Consider the following 22,582-nt stretch of genomic DNA (forward strand, 5'->3'; position numbering starts at 1 on the left):
TGTTCTTGTGAGACCCCACCTGCAGTGCTGCATTCAGCTCTGGGGACCCCAACATAAGAAGGACCTGGACCTGTGGAGCAAGTCCAGAGGGCCACAAAGATGACTGGAGGGCTGGAGCACCTCTGCTATGAAGACAGGCTGATAGAGTTGGGGTTGTTCCGCCTGGAGAAGAGAAGGCTCCGGGGAGACACTACAGCAGCCTTCCAGTACCTAAAAGGGGCCTACCAGAAATCTGGAGAGGGACTTTTTACAAGAGCATGTAGTGATAGGACAAGGGGCAGTGGCTTTAGACTGAAAGAGGTAGATGTAGACTAGATATTAGGAAGACTTTTTAACTGTGAGGGTGGTGAGATACTGGAAGAGGTTGCCAAGAGAAGCTGTGGATGCCCCATCCCTGGCAGTGCTCAAGGCCAGGCTGGATGGGGCTTTGAGCAGCCTGGTCTAGCAGAAGGTGTCCCTGCCCATGGCAGGGGGGTTGGAACTAGATGATTTTCAAGGTCCCTTCCAACTGAAACCATTCTGTGATGATTCTATGATTCTACAACTATTATTTTTTTCCCCAATATTGATGTGAAATTATTATTGTTAATATATCTAAATACGATAGTGTTTGTATATAGCAGAATTCCTATCAAAGTATGCTACTTCTTTCTTTTCATTAGCAATATCTCCTGATGGATGTAGGTCAGTTCAGCTTCTGCTTCTGTCTGCCATGTCACTTATGCCAATGGACGTGGCTTTTCTTCCACTTGTTTTTGTTTCTTTTTTTTTTTCTCTTTAAAACTTCCAATACAAACATGCAGAAAATATCTATCAAGTTAATGTCACATCTATTGAGGTTTATTGTTGGTTTTCTTTTTGATCGAAGTAAACCTGCTCGTGAGCTTTGGAGGAATGAAACTCTTCCAAAACATTTAGCAGTACTCTTTAAAACTCTAATTCCTTCTGTAACATCAGTGCCACACACCGCGTATGTAAGCAGTAAATACAGAAATGTAATTCTTTCTGGTAACATTATGTATATGCTCAAGTTTTACCGACTTCAGTACATCCTGAAGACGTGCTTCTTCCAGTGTTATCCTGGCTAATGGTGATGTTCTGTAGCGGAGTTAGTCTCATTATTTCAGTAGAGTGATAAATATTAAATATTCTAATACCAATATGTGAATCTTCAGGTTCCTGTAGTATTAAAAGGCTCAGTAATTGCATTTATTGAGTATAATAGTAGATCAGTGGTGATGAGAATTACGTAGAGTACATATTAATCAGCATTGGTGTAACTTGCCTTTGTAGTTCTACTATTAAGACACAGCAATATCACACAGTGGATTGTCAGAAGTACTGGAGTCCATGGTCAGTTGATCACATAATCGCTAAAAGAATCTAAATCCTAGAACAATTAAACACCCAAAGAAATATTTCCTAGCATAAGAAGTAGAGGAATTTCTGTCAGACAGCTTTTTTTTTTTAACTTTTTGAAGTAAATGTTAATTTCCTTGGTTTAGCTGATACAATTTAGCACCCTGACTTGAGGAAATTGCTGGAAGGGGTTAGGAATCAGTATGCTCTACCTACCTGATTTACTGTCAGTGCATTTTAGTAAGTTATATTTCAGCATTTACTTCAAGGCGGAGATAGCGTAATCGAGTTTCAGTGCATGAGACTCAGTCATAGTATCTGTCAGCGTTCTTGATCTAAAATAACAGTCTAATTTGTGCTACTTCTTAAAATCTTAACAAAGACATTAAAATCTTCTGGATAGATGCCCTTTTTAATGTTAATAGAAATCTTACTTTTGTATTTTAAATCTACAAAGATTCAATAATTATAAGTAGAAAGTGCAATGTATCACCAAAAGAAATTTTAAAATATATGTATTTCTTCATATATTTTCTTAATATATTTTGGGTTCTGCTTCATATTCACTTGGAAAAGAGAAAAAAACAACCTTTGAGAAAATAGGTTGAATTAATAGAAAGTACCTATTTCAAAATACTCAAGAGGGCTTATAGCACTGTAGGACTTGCTCATTTTTATGAATGGTAACTGGAATGTGAGTCTGGATTTCAGTTATTCCAATACGAATTACTGTGACTCCAGACATCACTTGGTGCCATTCTTTAGGTTCAGCAGTACTATAAACATTTTCTTTCTGTGAATGTTCTGTCTATTGATGCTATCTTCCTCAGCTGTGCATTGCTCTTGTCTCATTTATATAACGTTGTTTATTGCCTTTGTTGAGTGGATATACTTCAATTGTTATACTGAATGAGAAATAATTAACTTTTGTATACTATCTATGCTATTTAAAGAAAAGTTTGCAATGTCTAAATCCTGCCAGAAGCCAGGTAATCACTCCTGCTGCTGCTGTATTTTTCCTTTTTCCTTCCCATGAGCTCATTTTTTCTTTTCTCGTCTTTTTTTTTTTTTATTTTCTAACTATCTGACTTCAGTCAGCTATTACTGACTGCCTGCTTCACTCCCTTTATATATAAAATGCATACAATTGTAAAGCTGAAGCTAGTATTTCCTAATTTGTATCTAATGCTTGAAACAGCATAGCCTCAAAGATCCATTGGATATAACTCATTATGATATTTCATATGCAAGAATTAAAAAGAAAAAAAATAGTTTTTTCTTAACAGTCTTGGTGATTATTAGCAGAAATACCATTCTCAGCACTAGTATTCAGCACAACAGCTTGCTACATACAAAAGTAGCTTTCCTTTTTAGCAGGTGACAATACCAATCAAAACTAATTTGCAGTTGCAGTACTTACCTAGCAGAATATATGAATTGGAAATGGCATAGTACTGTGACACAGCTGCACTGCAGCTAGTTTAGTAGAGATTAACATGTATGGAGTAAGATTTAAAACAACAGTTTGGTTTTGATTACTTTGCTTTATTAATTTGCAATAAACTAGACTAGGATAAAGCTTCTTAGAACTTTGTAACATAATTAAAGATGCTCCAGTTTCCAAGCAAAAAGAAAACCTTACTTTCTTCTATTTCATATAGAAATGTTTCCGTGTGAAGTAAGGTTTTCAGGCTCTTTACTGCTGTGCCCTCTGTACAGAGCTATGGACACCAACCAAAGCAGTGACAGATAAAATATGGCTGAGAAAGTAACACTTTCTTGTCTCTTTTTAGGCAGATGAGTCTTCCTTGTTTCAAAGACACCTTAAGAAAAAAAAAACCAGACTTAATGTTACAGAAGGGTCAATCCGTGTCCTCACTGGCAAATGGTACATTCTGCAGTCAAAATTTATTCAAGAGAAAAATGGTAGCACATTACCAGGGGAGGGATGTGGGGGATAGAGGTAACTCTTCTTATAAAGGTGGATCCTGAATTTCACCATGGGAGGCTTCTGCACTGCTAGTAAGCGTTGTTGATTCATTGTGGACTGTATGTATGGTCACATGTACACACCTGGAGATTAATTAGACTAAGTATTAGATTTGGGGGCTTGGTGGGCTACTTGTCTGGAATAGAAACTTCATAACTCTGTTAACTTAGAAGCAAGGACTTTCTGTTTAGATTTTGGGGTTTTTAAGATTTTTATTGACTGTCCATCACTGCAGCTACTGACAAAGGAGCAGCAACTATTAGAAAGGGAGGAGTATACTTCAGTGATACCTTCAGTGATTCAGAATGCTGCAGAGATTTTTACTGCTAAACTGCTTGAATCTGGTTTTCTGCCTCACTTCCCTTGTTTTTCTTTCGCTTTCCTTCAGTTCAGTTTTGTAAAGTATAACCCGTTTGTTTTTGCTAAACAGCAGAAGTGAACTATAGAATTAAACAAAGCAGAAGCAGAACTGCTGATGTACCAGCAGTGGTATCTGGTGTGTCTGATGGGTCCACAAATGTACAAAATTGGAAGCCAAAGTTTTTTTTATGTGTTAGTAGAAAAAGATTTTACTTGGAGGGATCATATTCTGCAAACAGATAAAGATACAGTGGTGGTTATGGAAGGGAGAAGCAGCTGATCAGCAAGCACAATGAAGATATCTCTTAAATTTAGAAGCAGATTGGTACTTGCTATTCATAATAAATTGGTTTGCAACTTGGGGGTAAAAATAAAGATATTTAACAAATGTAGATAGTCACTCTTTTATAGAGTGCTGGAGGCAGAGCATGAACGATTACAGCTGTATGAGAAAGGCTGCTTTTATTTCTCAAGGAAAATGAAAACAACAGATAAAAGGTGGCAGATGGATGAAAGTGACATAATATTTTATGGACCTAAGTTCCTGAGATATTTCTGTGCAATAACAATATAAATCTTCTCTAGTATTTACTAGCATTCAAAAAATGAAAAATACATTATCTTCTGTCAGTTACAGGGTGTACAAACAGATTGTCAGTGATGAACAAGTATTATCTGTCCATCTTATAAGCATAATTGTTGGTTAATAAGGTTTAGATCTCTCTTCCCAAGCATTCATGGCATATTTACTTGTATATCAAAGCTTATTGTGAAATAGAAAATCTTTTCCTTGACTGTCCTATTAAATTTATCAGTAGTCCATGTGTAAACTTTGCTGATGTAGACAGTGTATTTTGTTTCCTCATGGGTATGACTGCAGTGTAGCCTTGGAAGCGAGCAAGAACAGCAGCATCCATGTAAATGGAGCTCCCGAAAATATGTGATTTCTTACAGCTTTTTCTCGAACAGCTTCATGGTCAGTTGCAACTCCTCAGGTAGCTCTTGCTCCACAGGGAGCTCGCCTTGAGCACAGGCAGCTAAACTCCTGGGCTGGGGGAGGCCTGCTGATGTATGCATCCCTGAATGAGAAGTACCACATTAAGAACCTGAGGTTTTCTTTCACAAATTTTTAAGTGTCCACCTTAAGACATGTTTTTTTCTAGATTTACTAACTGGTTTGCCTCTTAACTGTTTGTCTGTTTGCTATGATATTGTGATCCAATCGGTTTATTTTATGAGTTTTAATAAAGTACGTTAGCATAGGTTCATGCTTTTTTTTTTTTTATACATGTTCTTCCTGAGCCTCTAAAAGTAGACTTTAGATGCTGCCAGATGTATATTTACCTACTGTCAATCTACATCTTTAATATGTACTTCCCCTGGTGAAATAAAGTATTGCTTATAAATATCCTAGAGGGGTCTGGTTGAAGTACAGGAGTAGAGAAAGAAATGTAAAGGGTCTGCACAGGTAATCTAGTTCATCCCTGTCTAAAGGGAGTAAAATTAATGATTTATTAATAGTTTGGGTTCTTTCTATGTCTTGAGTCTAACAGACTTAGCAGCCTGTTAACGTATTTTTCTTCTTGTTGTTTCTCTTAAGCAAAACCAAAATCTACACAATCTTTCCCTTATTCATCATCCTAAGAATACTTTTTTTCAGACTTTAAACTTCTAAATTCTAATACTAGATTACAGGGATACGATTTGAGGGTATTGGTAATTTTGTTCAAGGGCAAAAGCCTGGTTTTAACAAAGTATGTTTAAAAAATATGAAAATCCTGTATCTTCTAACAGAAATTACCAACTTTACTATTGACTTATACAGGATAGGTATTGATATATGTTGGTATATGTTGGTATATGCAGCATCTGAGTTTTCTGAAGTACATTTCACGCTGTATTTAGTTATGGAAGCAGCGTCTGTCTAAAGATCGACTTTTCTACATGTTAAAAATCAAACAGTTGTACAGAAATGTTATTTGAACTGTACAGGATGAGAAAAGGACGAACAACAAAAAAAATCCAAATTTGAACCAATAAATTCCCCGAAGTCTCCTTTGTAAAAAAAAAAGAAAAAAAAAAAAGACCAAACACAAAAACTGGAAAAGTTTTTCTTGGTATTAATCATTTGCTTATTGCTGGTTTTGTGGCTTTTGTACATCAGGTCATGATTCTGGCTGAAAAATTATTTTCATCATTTATTTTACTGCTGGGCAGTTGATAGCTCAGGGCACAAAATTAAAGTTCATTCAAAGCCTGAGTCACTTTTGAACTAAGAAGAGTGCACTGTACCAAATCACTAGGGTCACCGGCCAACAATTGTTTCATAGAGCAATGTACAGCTATGCCTGGGATCATGTGTCTGGTTTCAATCTCTTTGTTCTTTGCAAAACAGCTCTTGATGTATTCCAAAATGCTGCAGATACCCCTGAAACACCAGCCAGTTATCTCCTGTGTTGGTACCTGCTTTTTCTTCAGGAAAGATGTATTGCACAGATCATTAAACCAATCATTAAGATTATGAACAGGGCTGCAGCTGGGGTCTGGCATCTGGATCTGGCACCCTGAGGGTGTCCACAACACTTTTTCTCTTCCCACAAGTGGGCTAAAAGTGCCCACCCCCACCCCCCCACCCCCCCCCCATCAAATACAGTCTGAGAACTTCTATTCACCTTTACTGCTTGCCAGCACAGGACATACTCTGCAAAATACTTACATTTCCAAGCTTTCTGGTGGTTTAAAAGTGAACTGAACACCACTCGTCCATACTAGAGCATATTCATTTTGTTTTTATCGGAGATTGACAGTTGCAGAAAGGCTGAAGATGTTAGGACTGTTCCTTCAGATTTGTGTCTTGCCTTTTTGGAAACCTGCATTTTGCTAATAATGTGTTCCTGAAGAGTATAAAACCAGCTTAGTTTTGTGTCAGTCCGTCTTTTTATTCCTAACCTCCTTCAGATACATCCTGTGTAAAGTAGTACCTTGGAAAAAAAAAAACAGTATCTTGAATTACTTGTTTTTTAAGAATTTTTTAAGAATAATCTTGATAGATACATATTTTTTAAACTTAATGATCCATAGAGATTGTCTTTTCAAATAATCTAGTATGTGGTGGAGGTTGGGGTGGGGAGAAATTATTGTATTTGTTCAAATCCTTTAACTGTTTTTGGATTTTTTCCCCATCTACACTAAAAAGCTTTATGGTTCTTAACTCGTTAATATAACTGAGAAAATTCTCTGGGGAAAAGAAATTCCCTCATTCTGCTAAATGGGATCCTCAGTTCAACCAATAAGGCAGCAAGAATTGCTTAACCTTTACTGCAGTTGCATTCCCTTTCCCCCAAAACAATTAAAAATGAAAGAAAACAACCTTCTGGCAGTGAAGGAGCGAGACAGCCACTGTGTTCTGTTAGCTTGCGACTCACAGCAGATACCATACATATCTTCCTTGGTATACTAGACAGTGTAATTCACTAGGAAGATAAAATGTACTAGACTTTAATTCACCGAGAGAGTTTACCGGTTGGCTGAACACCATATAATATAAACTTAACTTCTTCCTACAGCCAGGATCCAAATCAGAAAATTTAAGGAATACCTTTCAGAGGTACTAGTTCTATAAAGGGATCCTGTATACTTATGTAAATCAGGATTAATCATAAAACACGTTAAAAATACAAAGTTGGACAACCGTGGTTTTCTGCTACTGCATATGAACACTTGGGCTGTGTATCTCATTGAATCCTACACAGCAAGAAACGCTGTTGCTGCTTGGCTACTACTTTTATTTGTATAACTGGCACGACAGCAAATTTTGACGTTCTCTTGTAATATCTTTGTGCTGGCTGTGTCAGTTAAAACCCACCCAGGATTTGTTTCCTTGCTTGCCTGCTGTTTCACCATTAGAGCCTGTCTTTTGTCCTTCTACTGAGCCTGCACAGGATTGCGTCTTGGACTATAACCATGAGACCAGTACTCAAAAGTGAAATGAGTACTGTTTGAAAAGTATCTAGAGGACAAAAGTGCTACTTTAATTTTGGGGTTTTTTTCCTCTTCTTCATCTTGTTTTTGTCAAATTATGTTTTGTCTGATTTAACAACCTGTGAAAGCTCACATGGTATCAGACAAGCACCAAAGCAAGTGCAGAAGGAATGACATGCTAGGGACAGAGCAACAAACTGTCAGACCTGTTCAGCCTAATTATTCTCTGGTGTACCACAGAGTGGCTTCAGTGAAAGACAGCATATATTACTGTCACTATTAGCAAAGGAAGATCTCTAAGAATAAGTTTTAAAATAAACATTACAAAAACAAGCATCAGTTGCAGTGAGGGACGGAGCTGAAGTCTTGGAGCATTCTTGGGGTACCTCAACTGAAATACACGTTTCTGAAAAGTAAGAGTGTACATGGGCACCTAAGGCTGGGGGGGAGGGGGTGCTGAAATATATTTGCTTTGAGCAATAATCAAGACACAATATTATTAAATATTTAATATTGTTTTTATGAGAGGAAGATGTTAATGAAATGCTAAGGCTATGGCTGTCTGTCTTATCATACAATCTTGCTCTTGACTAATTGAACTCTACCGAAAAACTAGTTACTAAACTTTTTCCATATAACTATTTTGCCTAATTAGCATGAGTTCAGAAAAGAACAGCATGATTGGAAAGCTAGGGAATCTTCTGAGAAAATCCGAGAAATTAAAATTCATAGCCTGGTGCACAGATGATTACTGGGGGGAAATGATTGCTGGAGAATTAATGGCAGCAAAAATATTCTTCGTCTTCAAAATGGCTGAAAATGGCTTAAATATCCAGCCAGCTCCAAATCATGTTGGTTTAACAGGAGGAAGCCATGCAAGTGTCTCGTTTATGGAGTTAGGGTCATATGCATGTCAAGAAGCACGTGAAAACAAACTTCTCGGGACCCACAAACCCACTGTGCATAACAGAATATCTGCTTATCTGAGCTGTAAGCATAAATATTATAGAGAGGCTGTGGGAAACCCTGCAAAGTAACCTACTAAAGATTTGACCACTGCACTAGCATAACACAATCAAAAGTAGTGTCTCAATTTTTGTTGAAGATTCAAGATGTACTTCTGTATTCTGTTACTTTCCTTATTTCAGCATATACAAGGACCTCGTGATGCTGCAGTTAGTTGGACATTATAATGCTTTCTCAGGGAAGAGCTGTAACCATCCTTTTACTTACTTAAGTGATAAGGCATTGTAAGCTCATTGCTCCCCTCAGGGTTTGGTTGTATATTGCTGCTGCTGCGTTCCAGAGTGCTAGAACAGCAAAATTGCTGGAGCAGAAAATTTTTCATTGGGTTGCATGGATCCTCAAATATCACTGTAGGTTCCTACACTGGCATAGGGCTGTAAGCTAAGAAAAAACTTTATTAGGAGCTGAGAAACATCAAGTTATGCTATTTCTTCCAACCCCTTCCCCATAACTTTTTTTTTCTCTCTTTCTTTTGTGAAAGAATGGGAGTGTGGCTCAGAAAACATTTACATTTCCTGAACTATTAGTACTCTGCTGAACTTATACTTTTGACGGGGGAATTAGAAGGCTTTAGAATCCTCAGATTCCCAAAAGAGTGAAATCTCTGAAGGCGTGGGCAGAAAAGGTCCTTTTCCTTCCAGTGTGGAGATTATATGTTTTTATATCCTTGTATCCTAACATTTCGCAGCAGTAAACCCATTCACTCTGGGTGAATTTCAGGCCTTACATTGAAAAAAAAAAAGAAGTCTTCAGTGTCCAGAAGCAAGAAAAGGTCTGGCCCTAAAAGGTTTATTTTCATGTGTACTTGGAATTAGATTTAACCCTAAAATTATTGCCTAAAAAAAACCAATCAAATTGTATAATATAAAAAACTAGATCACATGGAAAAGGTTCTGCTCAGAAAAGGAAGTTCTAAAATGCTATTGGAAGGAATGTAAATCACAGAATCACAGTGCAGCTGAGGTTGGAAGGGACCTCTGGAAGTCATCTGGTCCCACACAGTTGCTCAGGCAGGGCCACCTAAGGCCAGTTGCCCAACACTGTGACAAATAGCTTTCGAACATCTATTCAGTGTTCAACTTCACAGCCTCTCTGAGCAACCAGAGACAGTGTTCAGTCACCCTCACAGTAAAAAAGTGTTTCTTGATCTTCAGAGGTATCAGTTTCTGCCTGTTGCCTCGGTCCTGTCACTGGGCACCACTGAGAAGAGCCTGGTTTTATCTTCATTGCAACCCCCCTTCAGATACGGATACACATTCATGAGATCCCCCTGAGCCCTCTCTTCTCCAGGCTGATCAGTCCCAGCTCTCAGCCTTTCCTCATAGGAGAGGTGCTTCTGTCCCTTAGGCATCTTTGTGGCCCTTCAGTGGACTCTGTCCAGTCTGTCCATGTCTCCCTTGTACTGGGAACAGGGCACAGTACTCCAGGTGTGGCCTCATCTGATAAACTGTGGGGGTTTTTGTCAGTGATAAATAAAAACAAACAAACAACAATGACATACTTTAGATGCTGTTAATAAATTAAACAATAATATGCAAGCAGATGCTATTTCTGAATATTGCATAATTCTGAATGGAAGGCAGACCTATAGTAAAATCTGTGCATATGTTATATATAGTCTGAGCCTTATTACATACACCTGAGGGACAAAATTATGGTTACAGGTTTTTTTTAGTTATGTTTCATGAATGTGCTGCAGACATTTAATATTTGTAAATTTATTATAGCTCATCTTTATAGGGCAGATACACTCATGTTTTAACAAGTACATCAAATGTAGAAATATGTCAGCCACTTCAGACGTCATTTATAATACGCTCCGTTGCTATGGAAACCCACAGTGCTTCACCTTTCTAAAAGCCAAGGAGAGAAATAGAACATTTATTCTACATGGGGTATTTCACATCAGAGGAAGACAGGTGCATCACAAGAAAAGAGCTGCACATAGTGATGTTCTTGTGATCATGTTTGATAGTATCTTTTTTTCTTCAGCCTAGCTGCTAACCATTTGTTGAACCATAGGGAGCCAGGCAATTTTGAAATAGAGGTGTTGTACGGGATAGTTTCAGGATTTTAAATTAATAGATGGTTGGCTTGGAGGTTAGGATGGTGAATATTCCTGTTGGTTACTAGTACGTTAAGCTTTTATTACTAGCATGCAGAGTTCATTTGTTTTCTCATTCATCGCAGCAGAAAACATGTCCCTTTCTATAGGAACTCATCTGAGGTCATCTAACTGCACAGTCCATAAAAATGTAGCTTCCTAGGTGTATGGGCAAGCATAAGTAGCTATATTCAAAATTTGGCTCATGGAAAATGGCTGAGTACGGAGCTGTGAATGCTGCTGCTCTGTCCCATCATTTCTACCAGCTTGATCTGGCTTCCCTGTAGTTACTTGTTTGCATAAATAAAATGGTTGCTAATGGTGTCCTCTTACTTCCATGCATAATTACAAAAATAGTGGTGAAAGATGAAAATCAGCATGTCAGGCACTGCTATTACCGTGTTCTTTCCAAATGTGGAAAGTCTGAAGATGGTTAGGGTCATGCAGGAAAAAAAATGTTTTGTTAAAAGCAGGAAAAGCGTGTCTTACATGCAGTGTTAGTCAGAGGAAGGTAGGTCAAAGATTTACTCAGATAATGCTTCAAAAGAAGGGCTGGGAATTAAAGATGTACAGTTGAGGCATGCCTTGGGCTTCAACTTTCTTAAAAATACACTTTGCACTCCCATTCAAGTAGTTCAATGGATAGAGAAACAACAATCGTTTAATGTTAGAGCCAATCTACAGCAAGCTTTTGGGGGGCAAGTTTACTTGTACTGATGATTCTCTGCTGATTAGGTTAACCCAGTCTGAGCTTTAGGATGACACAGCTGTATTATAGCTAATAAAGTAGTTGGGTTTGACTGAGCCCTAGTAGTTCCATTATACTGCACTTCTCCTGCATAGGCATACTTTTATGCTTACAAACATGGTAGTGGCAATTCCTGCTGCTGCAAGATCAAGCATGATTCAGTAGAAAAGGAAAAACAGGTCTGTAGGCTGAATCCATAGTCACGTAATTTAGGAATAATTTTGTTTGTCAAACAAGCCAGTGGGCCTTGCAGTAAAAGAAACCAGAATTTCATTACTTACTATTACTAAATGTAATTTAATCTTGTTTAGGAAAGAGATAGCCTCTCTGTAATGTTTTTTGAAAGCTTAATAAATTAAAATGTTACTGTTACTCCCATGGCCGTGCCATTTAATTTACAATCCACTTGCATACTAGCTATTTTAAGCATAATTGTACAACATACTAGATCAATTAATTTTATAGAAAAATGAAATGACCTGTAGCTGCTATGTCACGGGGGGAGTTGGTAATGGTTGTCTTGTGGGATTCTTTTCAGCTCTTGTTTTCAGATCGGTAATAGCAGCAGTCCTTTGATTTAGATCAAAGCAAGAACAAAAGCTTCTTAGGAACAAGTGAGACTCAGAAGGTGAAAATTAAGAGGAAAAAAGTAATTAAATCCCATACCATAGCCTAGAACCAGACTACTAAAATGAGGAAATCAACTTTATACAGCTATAGCTGTGATATTATTTCAGTGTAATTTACATCTAAGCATGAGACCAAACCTTCAGAAGCTTGGCTACCTACCGTATTTTATCCCTTGATTACAAACAAGTGAATCTTATCTTGCTTGTACAGGTGTTGATTTTTTTCTTTCTCAGCCTATATTCACTTACAGTCATTAAAGATCTAGGACACTTAGTGTAAATATTAAAGATTATATATGAAGCCTGACAAATTTAATCTTGGGCAATTACACTCTACCTAGCACTTCTGACCAGCGCAAGCTCCCCTGCAGTTTCAGTTGGGTAAGTAATCTGCAAGTGCAACATTGGGCTCTTCAGTAGCTGTAGCACTGACTACACAATCAACATGATTCTGTACATTAGTCTCATTTTTCTAAGCATTTTATGAGAACTTGTGTAGGCAGTGTTCTGTGATTAGCTGTAGCAGCCTACGCAGGAGGTGTTGCATTCAAAAAATATGAGTTCTTTTACTCTGAGAATAATTCTTGGAAGGATATGCATAAATTTATTGCTTCTCCTGGTTCTCAAAATGCTTTTTATTGGCCATAGTTTTCTTGTGCAGATCTAAAATAGAAACTTTTCTGTGTAGAAAACTGTAGATTATTTCATGTGAACAGATTTCTTACTCGCTGACTAATCAGATGATTAAGTTCATTATCCACCAAATAACTTCCCTAATAAGCTCAGATCTGGCATGAAGAAGCAGCTGAAGATTAGCAGTTCATCTGACCTGTACATAGGTGCCCTTTCTGTATTTGACAGTTTCTTTCTCATCTGGCTGACTGACATTTCCCTCTGGAAAAAAAGAGTACAGAAAGAAGGGCAACTAATTAATACTTCCAAATTTTGTTTCTATTTCTAACTCATCAGCAATTTCCTTTTTCAGCTACGTTGGGGGAAACTATCAAATAGAGTCTAATGAACTATTACTGCTAGCCAATTAAAACTTCCCTCACACAACACCCCCCACCACCACACCACCCCAAAGTAGTCACAATACTTGGCAGATTTCATCACTTAGGAAAGCAGTTTCAAATATATATATATATATATATATATATATATATATATATATATAAAATTCAAGTCAGTTAATGAATAATAACACATCTTTGCCTTGAAAACTGTTCAACTTTGATCCGCCCCATTCTACATTAGACAACAGCAAATCCACAATGTCTGCGCAGAAGAGAAATGAAAATAATTTTCAGTAGGAAGTGATTTCTCTCTGACAAAAGCCTGAGAAGACTGATACTGTTTACAAGCAGATGTTAAAACCAAAATATAGTGGAAAGGGATAAAACACTTCAATGTATTTGGAATCAGGTAGGCATTCGTATTTCTTTGCTCTCATGTACAAAAGTCAGAAGACATTGAAAAGAGGAAGAGTTTATAAATTACAGTGAAAACTTCTTATAAGCATTAAAATAAAAATAACTAAAAAATTCTTTATACAAACTAAAGCCATCAAAAGAAAAATACACGCTTCATTTTACTGTGCTAGTTACAGTGACAGGTTGTAATTAAAACCTAAGAGTTTACTGAAATTAAACAAGTTTACCAATGTATATAAAAGAAGTATGATAATACCAGATAATTTTGAAAGAACTGTGTAATCATATAAAATTATAGGGAAGTTTTGTATCCTAATACACTAATCATAGAATTATTATTTAGCTATTTTTAGGTCTTAAAAATGGTTTATTCCTTAATTTTTAATTCACAGCATCCTACGTGTTACTCTCAAGCATTTGCTACTTGTGATGTGTTCAATTAGGTGGAATATTGTTTGTTTTGAAATGGCAGATCTTCTCTGGTTTTAGGGAACTTTGAAATTATTAAAACTCAATTTCCCATATCTAAGCTTTATGAATAATATTTCTGAGTATTTTTAAATTCAGAAGGGGAAAATTGTAGGTATTCTACAAGTACATAGCAATCAGATCTAAAATCTACTTAGTACAAAATACACTGTCATATTTAAGGTGTCTTTTATATGATTGCTTTCCATACGTAGATCATTCTACTCAGGATGGTTAGAGTTGCCAGTAATTACTTGGGATTTTGGGGGGGAAAATGTAAGGACTCCAGAATGGGATTATTCTTGTAGACCTCACTAATTTTGGCAGATCTACTCTGTCAAGTTCAGAAATTACTTGGGATCTGTGGTTCCAGAGAGAAGAAGTATCTCCTACAGCACTTTGACACAGATTTCTCATGTCTGTTTACTTGGGAGAGAAAAGCTTGTGCTTCTCATTACCAGGGGGAAGGAATTGGCAGGAACAGGTCCATGGCTGTGAACTCCTTCACTCTGTCCTTTGAGGAGCACCATGCCTTGCTATGCATCTGCATCCACACAGCCTTATGCTGCAGCATTACAGACCCTTACTTTGTGAAGGGGAAAATCAGCCTAATACTATATTTTTCTGTGCATGTTTATTGCTCGTTCTGGAGTGCTGTGTATTGGAGTTTCTTTTCTTTGGTTTCTATGGGAAATATACTTTCCCATACTTAGTAGTTCGGTAAACCCACAAGGTTTTAGCACTTGAGTTTCCAGCAAGCAATAAAGTTTCTGCTTCAAATCTTTATGGAGAGGAATTTACAGTCAGTGGAAGATGCGCTGTTCAGATGGGATAGCTTCCTAACAATGCTAGGATAGCTTTTTAATATATTTTTTTCCCATGCCTATTGAAGAATCACAAGAAAGTTATGCAAACTTAAATATATCATTAAATCATCAGTGGAATGCATCGCAGTGTCAAAAATGAAAGCAGGAATTAGGGAAAGACAGGAATTAGGAATTAGGCTGATGTTACAGTCCATCAGCCACTGGTTTCAGAGCTTTGTGTAAAGGATGGTGTTTTCTTTTGTATCCTGGGCATCATATTGATGAGAAATTCCTTTTCTTTGAATGGCTTTAAAATTTGTTTGTAGTGGCAATATAGACACCCTATAAGGACGTGTCAAAGAAATATTTATTTTGAAATAATTGAACAAAATACAGAGTATGAGAAAGAAATTGCACTTAACTATGAATTTAGGAAGGGATCAGAATACAAAGAGATGCCCTATATATAATTGGATTTTATTATCTCCTTGTTCAAGATTGGTTTCATTTTCAAATACTTTGAGGCATGGAATTTTTTTGATTGAACCACTTCCAGAAGAATTCACCTCTGTAAGGGACACTGTTGTTTGAATCTGTTGCATGATGCATTAAAGGAAACATTTCATACATCCCTTCCTTTCCCTTTCCACATAGTTTCTTATCCTTACTGCTTTACTTTTGACACTAAAAACTTGGAGATTCACAAAGATTGTGTTTAGTTCCCCTAACTTAGAGAACTATCATGAGAAACAACAGGAAAAGTCTAGTTCTTTTTTTAAGGAGGTAATCTTTGAAGTCAATGTAATGTAATCAGTTACATTAATTTGACTGGATGTTCTTAGGAGGTTTTGGTTTTTTTTTTCTTTAAAAATTCTTCTGTAACTCATAAGCTGTGCAGGTAGAATTGGCCCCTAAAACTCATCAAATTCGTAATCTCCGGCCCTTTCATTTTTTCTAAGGGATCCAGGTCTACTTGTGTGAAAGCAGAAAACAAAACACTGGTTATGGCTGGGACCACTTCTTGCTGGGTGGCTTTCCACACGTGGGTTGGCACATTCAGTGGTAGAGTAGAAGGGCCTCTATTCCCAAGAGTGGACAACTGGAGAACATAAGGCAGTCTGGACCTACTGCATGAAAGGACAATGTAGACTGACAGATTTCTCCATTTTAATAGTTTCCCTGATACTGTTTATTAACAGTAAATAAATCTCTTTCATTGTTGTGGTAAAATTATCTGCATTATATTAGGATTGTTGTTTCTGTAATTCCTGTAAAATAACATGGGTCAAAGTTCCCATCCTGGGATCACATTAAACCCTGAAATATTGTGAATGTTTGAGAGAAAGAAGAAAAATTTGAGGAAAAGATAAAAAAAAATAGGAATAAACTCAAGGAGAAAATAGAAGTCAAGAGATGAGAATGAGTTAAGATGAACATGTCAGAGCCTTAAAAGGAGATTACATGGAACAACTAGAAATTTTAAAGAGGAAACAAAACTTTAATTTTCTTTAAAAGGAATAGAATTAATATGCAAATATATCGAATAATTATTTTACAATATGATGCAAAGGTAATGGCATGTTTGGAAGCTGCAAATGGGGGTTAGTGTACTTGGTTTGATTAATTTTTATTGTGCTGTCCTCTCAGACAGTTTTAGCTCTACAGGTTAATAAGGAAAGGAACTGATGTTCCAGATTGAGAACATATATAAATAATACAGAACTCATTATATTCTAGTATTAAACACAGAGAAGAGCAAAATCAGAGAATATTGTTGCTTATCTATTGTATAGATATAACCTAAAATTAACAGAAGTATACATGCGATTTTTTGAATTAACAAAAATATTTGGATTCTAGATGCCTGCCTGTGTAGAAAAACGTGTGACACCAATTAGTTATTATAATTCAATAGACATCCTTCAAAGAAAAAAAAAAAAGCTGATAGTAAATTGGAGATTACATTTTTCTTTCTCTACCTGATAGTCCATAACCAATAGATTTTTAACATTACAATTTGTTATTATGCTGATTCAAAATTGTAATGGTTTTCTGAACAAAAATAAAAGTTTCTCAGCTTCTGGAAAGGCAATAAATTTTTTTTCTAATGGAAAGAGTTAAGCAACCCAAGATGAGTGGCTGATATTGGGCATCATTTACGAGATTTTTTTTTAGTGTTAGATCATATATATTTCTTTAGTAACAAGGAAGTCTAGAATTATTTTTTCTGAGACTTCACTTTATTTTAGTGTCTTTATGCCAGCAGACAGGATTTAGTTAAATTATTAGAATGGGCACACGAATAAGCATTTAGGCCTAACCTTATAATATTTATGCATCACATACATAAATATTCTTCAGAGCCTATTTATCGCACTGGGTATCCTCTTGGTAATCACATTAATAAACACAGGACAATTAGTTTTATACAGACTATCCAATAAATCAGCTGGGATCATAAGCCCCCCCCTTTTTGTTTTCCCTGATGCATAACCTGGGCAAGATCTTCCCAGGAGCTGTGGAAAACATCTCATTCCCCATTCATATATATATGCGCTTGGGATTCAGCACTTCTAGGTTCACGCCCTTAGGGAGAAAAGCACTGTGGTTTTTTTTTCTCAATCAATAAATAATACATTCTTCCTGACTATGGAACAGGGGTTTGGGCAGTGCATGTCTCCTTGACAGCACTATATTTTGCTATCTGGAATCACTGATTGTGCTGATGTGTATTTAATTTCCATTCTCATTTCCACTGAAAATTCTAATTAGATTCTGGTGATGCTTAAGAAGAGGAAGGGACAGTGTTTCTCTGAACATTATTCCTTCTAATGCAGAGGGCAGTAGTTTTCTGACACGCAGCATTTAGCACACATGAAAACAGATGTATGTCTTTAGCAAACTGTCATTTGTCAAACTTAACAAAAATTGTGCTAGGAGAAGCTGGGGCAGGGCTGTGAAGCTTGGGGAGAGTCACAAAGCCTGTGTCTGGAAGCGCTGGAGTGCAGAGTGCTGATAGCAGCGTGCTCCCTAGTGCAAGTTTCCAGGGAGCATTTCTTCTTGGCACTGACACAGCCAAGTCTCCAGCTCCGACACAGATGTTCCTCCAGCAGCCCTGAAGTAACGCTGCTCGCTGGATACAATGTCATACCCAGGGGTTCATGGTCCACCTCAGCCTTCTAAGAGGACTCGGTACTGATGAAATCAAACGCTTAGAGAAGCGTAAGATGCGGGGCTTTATCTAGTATTTTGTCTCAGCTAGAGTAGCTGGTGAATCGCCACGGCTCAGTACAGCACTGCTTTACACCACTGCAACTTTCTTCAAAGCAAACTCTTGGTAAAATCCTCTAATTTCCCTCTGATTGTGAACCGGTGTAAGGACTGGAATGATTTGCCTGTTGGAAGAATGTTGACCCTTGAGTGGGAGTCGGAGGGACTGCAAACAGTGGGTATTGTTGTGATTATATTTGCATCTCTGAAGCTGCTTCATTTGCTGGGACTGATTGATTTTTCAGAAGGTAAAGTGGTCACTCACTCGCAGTTTGTGCTGTTTGTAGGTGTGGTGTCTGATCTGCTAAAACAGACTTAGCATCAGATATAAAAGCTGTGAAATGTAAAGGGTTGAAAAAAAAATAACATCCAGACTAAAAATCCTAGTTTACTTCTGCTGGTTTTACTTTGTTATCAAAAATGGGAATAGATACTAGCATAAGTTTTATATTTTACAGTGCATTACCGGGTGTCTGTGAGTGGATGTTTATTAGAAAGATGGAAAATAGTGAACGTAACACCTGTCAGTTGCCTTTGAAAGCTGTTCACTCTTACAAAACTTGATACATTAAGAGGATCTTGGTTCAGTTCATGTTTGTTACATGTTTTGCTCTTCTGATTTGTGGTGCAATTAGAGTTTTGTTCTGTGTCAGTATCTGTGCTTTAAAAATCCATTTCATGGGTAAATGCAAAACACTGTTACTACAGGATAAGCTTTAGGATCAAGTCTGAACACCTTTCAAAAATGACATAGATGCCAACATTAAATGTGGATATTTAAAATATATATATAATGAGTATATGTTTTAAAATTCCTCTTTGCTTGCTGAGATTTCTGCCTGCTCTATACTATATGGGTCATCTCATTTGCTTCACGTTAATGTATTAGGATTTTTATTTCTCTGCAAAATGAGGGGGGGGGTTCCCACATCTTATAGAAAGAGGCTATTTTAGCTTAGTTATTAATGAGATCTTTTGTTGTCAACTTTTCAACTTCTTAACAAAATGTCTGGTGTGGGCTGCTGTAGTAAACAAAAGCTATTCACACGCTGAAGCCCTTACTCAAAAAATACTTGCTTTTGTCAGTGTGTTTGGTCATATGAACCCAAACCAACCCTTTTTGCTGTGTAACTGCTTTCAGTCAGAATCACACAGACAAGAAGAGCACTCCAGTTTTCTGAAACATTAACTTTTCATCATGGAATACGATCTTTGATGGATGTAGATTCACATCATCACCTCATAAAATTGTTCAGTGTGCTGATAAAATGTGAAATATTTAACGCAGCACTTTTACAGTTACTGAACTATTGAAATAAATCATTGTTAAAACTGTATGTGGTGGGAATGTGTAACATTTGCTGTGTTACTATGTAATGCATTGCTTATGGAATAATAAAATTACTTTTTTAGTTCTAAACTAATTAGTAATTCCATAAACAGATCTGTTCCCAGAGTTAGGCTTTCTGATACCTTAACATGCTTGTCTAATATCCCAGATATATTGACTTATTTTGAAAATACCACTGGAAGATAGGGCAGCATGCTTGTCCCGATGTTTGGCAATTACAAGACAGAGAAGACTGCTAAATGACAAATCCTTAATTGCTAACTTCTTACAGCTCCACAGATTTTAGTCAGCTTGTGATGATGCATTATGGCAGTTTCTACCAGCAGAGCGACTTGTCTAAGCCCACACCAAGACTCAGCACCAGAAAGGTGAGAAGAACTAAAGTGATCCTGAAAAAACACCATGGGCTGAGTAACTGGAATGTTTGCATCTTTCCAGTCCACAGAAGTGTAGAGGTAGCTTCAGCTACAGTCCTTAATCTGTACTGTGGAAATACGACAGCTTGTTTGTTGTTTATTTTTACAGTCATTTATAATGAGATATAAAATACTCTACATCTTGTATTCCAGGCACTTTCAGTATTATTTTTAAAATTAACAAAGATAAAGCAATAGTACACTCACAGAAGAATTTCTTCTTTAACACAGCTACTGGAAGTGTTTCACTCAGTACAGCTTCTTCACCGTGTGCAGTCATCCCTCCTGCAAAAGTGGACTTTCAACTGAACAAGCAAAAATATGGGCCACTAATTGCGCTATGAGGGACAGACACCCTCCTTCACATAGCAAAGGAGTTAGAGAAGAGCTTGACTTGCCATCACTCCTCCACAGGAAAGTAGGAGAATCTAGGCAATCTGCTTAGTTTTATTCTGGTGTTCAGCGTTTGGCAGGACAGGGAACATGATTTGATCTCGTGTCCCATACTAGGGACTGTTTCTTCTACTTCATCCATTGTCCACTTTCTGACAAGCGGGAAAGAGAGACCAGAATGAAGAGAAAGCTGGCTTCACTGGAGCCAGTGAGATATTTCAGTTATAAGGACAGGATTCAATCAATACCACTTTTGCTAGAACAGAATGAAAACTCTCCTTTCCCTCTCTGTCCATTACATTGAAAGTGGTTTGACACTGATCAATACCTTCCCTCCAGCTTCCTTGTCTGAAACCTTTGCTGCTGGGCAGCTTCCCTCCAAAGCTTTTGTTTTGTTCCTCAGCTGGAAGGGAAGGAGAGGAGGCAATCAGAAGTGAAGCAAAGGAGCTGAGCAGTAAAGTAGCAGCATCAGGCTTAGATGCAGTTCATCCACCAGCAACATGGAGGGGAGAGATGGCAAAATGCAGGTTATTTGTGTGTCCAGAATATCTGTTAAGTAGGAGCTTTACAGAGAGTTTATGTAAATATGTGTGAGCAAATTTGTAAGCATCAGGGGAATACATAAATCAAACTCTTCAAAAGGACAAACTCTGTGCCTCTTCATCATGCATTGATTATGTTTTGAAGTATAACACCTCATACAGAAATGTTTTTCTTTTGCTTGTAATATAATCAATCGAAGTCACAATCTGTTTTAGACTCTGCTGGTCCTCCCCTTTTCCTTCCACTAATCTCTAACAGTTTCCAGAGCTTGTTATTATCTTTCAAATACTCATTCAGATATAAATTTCCTGTCTGATATATGAACGTCCTACTAACTTAGTATCTTTTACCTAGTAGGACCCACTGGTCTCTGCATGTCTTTCAGCTCAATAGACCATCAGTGCTAGGTAGGAATATTTGACACTTAGTTTCTCTTATTGTGATGTAAAACAGAGAGCAGTTCACTTACAGTTATCAATAAACATATTTGGCTGCAAAGTCTGCTTTGAGAAGGTATAGAGCAATCTGTTCCTTTGGCTAGAGTTTGGAAATTGTGGAGGGTGGGTATTTTCTTTAAATAAGAGATAGTTTTCTGTCATAGGATATCTCTGCTCTGTGCAGGTACAGAAAGACCTTCTTTTTTTTCTTTCTAAACTAATTTGGATGGACAGAAGCCACCTCCAGTCCACAAGTCGTATTAGTGCATTTATCTGTTCCATCAAACTAGCATGCTAATATGTGGCCTCTTCTGTAGCTTGGATACTTAAAAGCGCAGAGAGGATAAGGTTAGGTCTATCTGCAACTATCTGTATTAACATGTTGTTAGTTACACTTACGGTTTAGCAAAACCAGTAAGGTTTAAACTATTCTCTGAAGCGCAGTATGAGACTCTCCCTTAGAATATGAATGATATAGGGACAGGCATATTGCAGTGCAATTTGTTCTTGCTTCACAGTATTCTAAGAAAAAGAACCCCAACAAGCAAGGGAGTTTTCTCCTTGGCTACATGTGACTGATAAGAATTATCCTGATTTGAATGTCCTATCCATGCACTGGTGGCTGTGCTACAAGTTCAGCTTCCAGCAGGCTCTCCTGCATCAGCTCTTTCAGGCAAATGGGATGTGGTGTAGCATAACTCCACAATAAACAGAAAGGTAAGGAATATACCACACAGCAGTACGTGTCCCCTTGCCTTTTTTTCAGCAGCTGCTCGTAACACCTGATTAGGGTCTGCTATCAGCAAGCTGTTTGGTTTTCACATGATGAAATGTCCATTTCTACTAGTCTTATTTTCTTCTCCAGAGATACTTGTAGGATTGAGGGAACTACTTTATTTTGAGTAAGTATCTATCACCTGCCTCAAAAAATTCTGTTCATGGATGCTGATATCCCAGTGCCAATTCATGGCATCAAGGTACATAGTAGTGTTGGGTTTCCTGTGATCGTTAGTGCATCTTTCACACCAGAAAGGAGAACTAATTATTCCTTCAGCATCAAATATATTTGCAGTTGTGCACATAGACTGTACAGCTAGATGAAAGATGTTAAGGTTCCAATATTACCTTTCCAGAAGCGTAATTCTTCCCCTCAGAGGAGAAAAAACTGGATTACCTTTATTCTTCGGGTGTTTCCCCAACCCTCTTTGTAAATCTTGACAGAGATTATGGATTCAAGGTCACTGTAGGAAAGTCAGTCCATATAGATT

General features: G+C 37.3%; 1 protein-coding gene across 7 annotated transcripts in view; it reads left to right on the plus strand.

Moving 5' to 3' along the window:
• The window catches only part of KCNIP4 (potassium voltage-gated channel interacting protein 4), a 430,246-nt gene that overhangs the window by 312,561 nt on the left and 95,103 nt on the right, over positions 1-22,582 (plus strand). Inside the window, exon 1 of one of the 7 annotated variants that reach the window (XM_040588337.1) lies at positions 18,294-18,422. The exons of the other annotated variants lie outside the window; for them this stretch is intronic. Coding sequence (XP_040444271.1) covers positions 18,311-18,422 — 112 coding nt within the window. The 5' untranslated portion in view covers positions 18,294-18,310. Of the gene's footprint in view, positions 1-18,293; positions 18,423-22,582 lie in introns of those variants that run through there. 7 annotated transcript variants of the gene reach the window in all.

Source organism: Falco naumanni, chromosome 1 (assembly GCF_017639655.2).
Source record: "Falco naumanni isolate bFalNau1 chromosome 1, bFalNau1.pat, whole genome shotgun sequence".
Classification (NCBI taxonomy): Eukaryota; Metazoa; Chordata; class Aves; order Falconiformes; family Falconidae; genus Falco; species Falco naumanni.